The sequence below is a fragment of the Pongo pygmaeus genome, chromosome 21, assembly GCF_028885625.2.
Source record: "Pongo pygmaeus isolate AG05252 chromosome 21, NHGRI_mPonPyg2-v2.0_pri, whole genome shotgun sequence".
NCBI classification, from domain to species: domain Eukaryota; kingdom Metazoa; phylum Chordata; class Mammalia; order Primates; family Hominidae; genus Pongo; species Pongo pygmaeus.
In genome coordinates, this window is record NC_072394.2 from 34,014,181 (window position 1) to 34,020,848 (window position 6,668).

General features: G+C 53.6%; 1 protein-coding gene across 1 annotated transcript; it reads left to right on the forward strand.

The window, feature by feature from the left end:
* Positions 1-1,818: 1,818 nt before the first annotated feature.
* On the forward strand, positions 1,819-3,860 carry ID1 (inhibitor of DNA binding 1). The gene is made up of 2 exons (XM_054466879.2): positions 1,819-3,161; positions 3,405-3,860. Exons 1-2 carry the CDS (start codon positions 2,733-2,735, stop codon positions 3,444-3,446), a joined length of 471 nt encoding a protein of 156 aa, XP_054322854.1. The 5' UTR covers positions 1,819-2,732; the 3' UTR covers positions 3,447-3,860.
* Positions 3,861-6,668: the final 2,808 nt, after the last annotated feature.

The following is a 6,668-nucleotide window of genomic DNA, read 5'->3' on the forward strand; positions in this document are numbered from 1 at the left end:
ACTTGGTGATGAATTAATACGCTAATTTCCTCTGGTTGACCATTGTTCTTCCAATTATTTGGCAATTCTTTTGAGCAGCAAACTATTCCCTCCCATCATTAATTTAGGATTGCTAAACAAGGCGTAGGGAGTTTAGAGAGTTTTAGTGTGTGTGGTAAGGGGATGAGGAGTCTAGCTAATTAATTGATGATGTCTCTCTCTTTTGAAGCTGGGCTCACTGATTGGTTTGGTTTTCCTGGTTTCCTGATGTGGAGGCAGAAGGCTCCTTTACTTTTCCCTCCTCCCCCGAACTTCTGTGGGAAAACGGAACCTGCTGATAACTCAGTGAATTAATTGCTGCGGGGTAGTGGGGTGGAGGGGAGCAGGGAGGGACCACAATATCACCCTCCACTGGTGAGCACAGATTTTTACCCCTGCTAATGTTGTGTGGCTTTGGGTGACTAATCCGAGCTTCGGTTTCCCCACCTGTGGCATGTCCAGGACTCTGCAGTCAGACTGCCTGCTATCAGCAGGAAGCGGTTGCATTACAATACTGTACCCTCCTTATAATAAAGCAACTATGGTTATGACTTAGGCGTCTTGTGGAGCCTGTTTCCTCTTTTGTATAAAGAAACCAAACAGCTCCTTTCTTTAGAGTTGTGAAAAAGACTACAGAAGTTGATCAAACCGGGTGACAGAGTAAGACCCTGTATCATTATTATTTTATTTTATTTTGAGACGGAGTCTCGCTCTGTGGCCCAGGCTGGAGTGCAGTGGCGTGATCTCGGCTCACTGCAACCTCCGCCTCCTGGGTTCAAGCGAGTCTCCTGCTTCAGCCTCCTGAGTAGCTGGGGTATTACAGGTGCGCGCCACCACGCCTGGCTAATTTTTCATTTTCAGTAGAGACAGGATTTCACCATGTTGGTCAGGCTGGTCTCGAACTCCTGACCTCGTGATCTGCCCGCCTCGGCCTCCCAAAGTGCTGGGATTACAGGCGTGAGCCACTGCGCCCGGCCCCCTGTATCCTTTTCCTTTTTTTTTTTTTTTGAGACTAGTCTCACTCTGTCGCCAGACTGGAGTGCAGTGGCGCGATCTCGGCTCACTGCAACCTCCGCCTCCCAGGTTCAAGCAATTCTCCTGTCTCAGCCTCCCGAGTAACTGGGATTACAGGCGAACGCTACCAGGCCCGGCTAATTTTTGTATTTTTAGTAGAGATGGGGTTTCACCATATTGGTCAGGCTGGTCTCAAACTCCTGACCTCAGGCAATCCACCCGCGTCGGCCTCCCAAAGTGCTGGGATTACAGGCGTGAGCCACCGCGTAGGCCTTCATTTTTTAAGATAAATAAATGAAAAAAGATGTTCAAGACAAACTCTTCATACAGTGCCCGGTGTACAAAGTTAAGAAATTAATAATGGTCACGTTTGTGATTATTATTTAAATACCAAGCAGCTATTAAATATTAGGGCTCAGAGAGGGCATGCGACCCGCCTGAATTCACCCAGCTGCAGAGCTGGAAAGAGAACTCAGGCCTTTTTCCCCACGCTGGAAGGGGTAGCTGGGGCGAAGAGGTGGGGGGAGCGGTGAAGAAACCTCAAGCGGCCCAGGCTGTGGGTCTGGGTGGGGAGACTCGCAGGTGTGGGGCGGAGAGGTAAGGTGACCCTCGCTCAGCAACCGAGCCCGCGAGGAACGCATTCCCAGGCCTCTGGCCCGGGGTCTGCAGGTGACGGGCTGGGGGGGGAGCAGGGGAACTAGCTAGCCCAGTTTGTCGTCTCCATGGCGACCGCCCGCGCGGCGCCAGCCTGACAGTCGTCCGGGTTTTATGAATGGGTGACGTCACAGGCCTGGCGTCTAACGGTCTGAGCCGCTTGTTCAGACGCTGACACAGACCGGCCTGAGAAGGGGAGGGGGGAGACTGTAGCTCCGCAGCTGCCGCGCCGTGGGAGGGAGACCCTGCTCTGAGGTCTTTGAGAAGAAAATTTAAAAAGTAGCCAAAAATGGGAAAAAACATTAAAAAATCACGAATTGTTGCAGGTTCAGGAAATTTTTGCAAGGGGCTGCAAATTCAAGGTGGAATCGAATGCAGCCTCACTCCACTGCGCTCTTTCTAGTTCACTTCCCAGCCACCCAGCCCCAAACTTACTAGACTTTCCCGAATTAATTGCTGCCACCCGGGAGGGACCTGGGTAGGCCCTCCGGGTCTCAGAAACACGAACAGCAACATTATCTAGGAATTGAGAGGCTCTCTGGGCTATCCACAGCCAGCCGCTTCTCCGTTCGGGCCTCAATTTCTCTCATCTGTGAAATGGAGTTTGAGAAGTGAGAAAGTGAATATGGGAAAAACTGATTCCTGAGGTCTTTTCATTATAAGGCAATGCCGACTTAGCTTCCTTGCCTCCTTCCAAAGGAGCCCAGTGCAGCCCTCGCCTCTACCCGCTGTCCTGCCCGGTGCCCTGCCACCGACCCACCCTTGCTGTTCCTGAAACTCGGGTCGTCTTTCTACACTGCGAGGGTGCACTAGACCAGCAGGAGGCGGGACCTAGGAGCGCGGGCCGCTCCCCCATGCCACCCATTGGCTGCTTTTGAACGTTCTGAGCCCGCCCCTCCGGGGGGCCGTGGCGTGTTTATAAAAGACCAGCTGTGGTTCCCCACTCTCATTCCACGTTCTTAACTGCTTCGTTTTCCGTGTCTGCTGTGGGTTCCCACCTCCTTCGTTTGCTTTGCCCATTTTGTTTCAGCCAGTCGCCAAGAATCATGAAAGTCGCCAGTGGCAGCACCGCCGCCGCCGCCGCCGCGGGCCCCAGCTGCGCGCTGAAGGCCGGCAAGACAGCTGGCGGCGCGGGCGAGGTGGTGCGCTGCCTGTCTGAGCAGAGCGTGGCCATCTCGCGCTGCGCCGGGGGCGCCGGGGCGCGCCTGCCTGCCCTGCTGGACGAGCAGCAGGTGAACGTGCTGCTCTACGACATGAACGGCTGCTACTCACGCCTCAAGGAGCTGGTGCCCACCCTGCCCCAGAACCGCAAGGTGAGCAAGGTGGAGATTCTCCAGCACGTCATCGACTACATCAGGGACCTGCAGTTGGAGCTGAACTCGGAATCCGAAGTCGGGACCCCCGGGGGCCGAGGGCTGCCCGTCCGGGCTCCGCTCAGCACCCTCAACGGCGAGATCAGCGCCCTGACGGCCGAGGTGAGATCCAGATCCGACCACTAGATAATCCTTATACCGATGGGGAAACTGTGGCCAGAGAGGGCGTGGGCGCTTGCACCACTTCCGTTCTATCCTTGGGGGTACCTGGTTATGCGGGGGTGCCTAAGGAGCCTGGAAAAAGCGCTCCCCCGTCGTGCCTCCTGGGGAAGGGGGGGCGTACGCTGCGCTCGGAGCGGCGTTCTCTCCAACCCGCCGGTCTCATCTCTTCTCTCGTTTTCACAGGCGGCATGCGTTCCTGCGGACGATCGCATCTTGTGTCGCTGAAGCGCCTCCCCCAGGGACCGGCGGACCCCCAACCATCCAGGGGGCAAGAGGAATTAAGTGGTCTGTGGGTCTCCCTAACGCGCCTCGCCGGATCTGGGTGCGAACAAGACAGATCGGCGGCCACTGCGCCCTTACTGCATCCAGCCTAGGGCTGATGGACTGGCGAGGAGAGGGCGACCCTCTCTGCACACCTACTAGTCACCAGAGACTTTAGGGGGTGGGATTCCACTCGTGTGTTTCTATTTTTTGAAAAGCAGACATTTTAAAAAATGGTCACGTTTGGTGCTTCTCAGATTTCTGAGGAAATTGCTTTGTATTGTATATTACAATGATCACCGACTGAGAATATTGTTTTACAATAGTTCTGTGGGGCTGTTTTTTTGTTATTAAACAAATAATTTAGATGGTGGTAAAGTTGTAGTGACTTCTTGGATTGAGGGGAGGGGCCTGGGCTGGGGGTTGATCCCTGACCCTCTTCACAGCTGGTTCTGGGAGGAGAATTGGAGGGCTACATCTGGACTCTTGCTCTTACCGGCCTGAATGTTTCCGGTGTCTTTAAAGTCTATTCTTCCCCCCACCACCCCTGGCCATTTCCCTGCTCCCCAGTGTTATAAAACTAAATACTCTAGACCTCTGGGGTTTCTCAAAGTGATCATTGGGCCATCTGGATCACCTGGGGAGGTTGTTAAAATGCAGATGAACCTGCCAAGGCCCCTTCTGTGTTGGGAGTATTGAGCAAGCCATTTAAGTTGGAGAACCTGTTCGCTGGACCACCCACTTCCTTGCCAAGATGTGGATAAAGTGAGACCCAGTGGAAAGGGACTTGCTTAGGGCCATAGCTTGTGAGAGGCAGTGATTTTATCACCACATTCCCCAGTTGGAGGTGCCTCCCCCAACAGCCTACCTCTGGGTTCCAGCAGGCAGCCCTGGGGCTCCTGGCTTATCCAAGTGGGTGAGCAAGTTGGCAGGGCCAGGCTGGGCACAGCTGCCGGGACACCTGCTCTGGGTCCAGACTCAGCCTCCTCACCCTGGCCTAGCTCTGTCGGCAGCTCAAACAAATCCCCCAACCCCAGGGCTCCTGCGTAGGATCTGAGGAGTGGACGAGTCTCATTCCCCAGCTCCTGAGCAGGAAAAATATGTCATTGGCAAGGGTCTAAGAATCTTCCTGGACATGTATGTGGATTTCTACTCAGGGGAGCATGTATGAGTGTCTACGCCTGTGTATGTAACAGGAGTAAGCTGATCTTCCCCCCCTACTCCCACAGTGGGGATGGGCCAACTGTTCACATATAGGCTTGGGGGTGTGTGCAGAAGGGCAAATGAGAGCACATGTGTTCTGCAGATAAGTGTGGAACCTCCAGCTGTTTGGGCTTGTGTGTTCTGCCTAAATGCATTGTGGGCATCTCTGCATGGGTCTGGGATGATGGATGGGTTTGTGTGTCTGGGGGCCACAGAACCACACTGTGGGTTTCTGTGTGTATAATTGTTCTATAGATTGGTTGGCATTCCTGGGCCTCTGCGGGTCTGGAGTGAAGGTGGGCACAGCTGTGTTTGGGCAAACCCTTCCTCAAAAGTTCACGTGGCAACTCCCTGGGCTATGGTTAGGTCCTGGGGGCACCAACCCTCAAGGATTGCTGCCAGGTAAACCCCCATGTGTTACATATGGAGAAACTGAGTCCCAGGAATGGCAAAGAACTTGTCCCAGACAGGTAAGGGCTATTAATACATTTTGTCAATAAACAATAGAATAAAATCAATAGCCCCTAGCACCAGAAGCCTGGCTCTTCTCAACTCAACCCTTTACAAAAACGATTTCATGGATCCCTGTGGGGCTAAAGGCAAGATTGTGATCCTAGTTTTACAGCAGAAGGAACAAGCTCAGAGAGGGGTTGAACAAAAAGTCAAATGAAAGATTATGATCTGAGCACTAACATTAAGCCAGGTACACCCCCTCCACAAGCAGTTTATGGATTTTATCAAAGAACACAGTACTTACAGGCGAATTACGTTCTTTGCTACCCCCTCCCCACCGGTTGCTGTATTACAGTACTAACCTCACGGAATGTAGTACAGAATAAATGAAATAAAGTGTGTAAAACGTTTAGCACAGTGCTTGGCACATAATGTTTCATAGTTACAAATTATCATTATTAATTGTCGCCTGTGAGTCCTTGGAGTGTCCTCGGAGGCACACGTGTGCACGCACTCCCTCCCACGTGTGGGCCCCCGCCTGCAAGCCCACCCATGGGGACGTAAGCGGGTTCCCCCTCGCGTACTCCGACATGCAGGGCCTTTTTCCAGGGGAGGAAGGGGCTGCGGCGGGGGCCTGGGCCACCTCCCCCGCCATTCAGGCACACTCTGGATTCCACGTTTCCCTGTTTTCCCCTTTGGCCCAGGCCCAGCCCATCTGGAGGCCGGCTCGGCGGCGGCCTGGGAGCGTTTCCATCAGCTGGGCCCGAGGAATGCGGAGCTATTTAACCTGAGCATCCCCAGGTGTACGGAGGCGCCTGGCTGTCTGGGGCCCGCAGTCTTTGGCACGGCCGCGCTAGACAAACAGCGCACCGCCCCCGCCCTGCCCCTCCGCCCGCAGCTGCAGCCGGGCCTGGGAACCGGCGGGCGCCGGCGGCTTGCATAAGAGGCTCCGGGCCTCGCAGAGGGAGGGGGACAGAGGCCACCGGTGTGTGTGCATGTAACACACAAAACCCTGCTCCTTTGGAAGTCATTAACTCCTTAACCCCTTCTGGACAGGACGCAGCCAGGAGCTGGGGTGGAAGATGCCGAGAAACCCCAGGACCAAGTTTCTTGGGCACTGGACTCTGCCTTTCCGGGGCTGTACTGTTAATTTTATTTAAGAAATACAGAGAGCTTATTATGTGCTAGGCCCCATGCTAAACTCTTTCCAATATCAATTCATTTAATCGTCAGAACTTTAACGAGGCCAGTGCTATCATCATATGCTCATTTTAATAAGAGCAACCACCACCGCAAGAGTAATAGGCTAACATTTTAGTAGGGAGGCAGGCAGAACACAAGCCCAGAACCAACCTTGATGCTCATCACTTCACCTGTCAGAGCCTCTTTTCTTTTTTGGAAAACGGGCTTCAGAACCTGGGCCTCAAGGATTAATTGAACCAATGCACCTAAAAAGCGTAGCACAGGCTCATGGTAGATAACTTAATGCATGTTGCAATAAAGTGTTTTGAGCGGATTGTCTCAACAGCC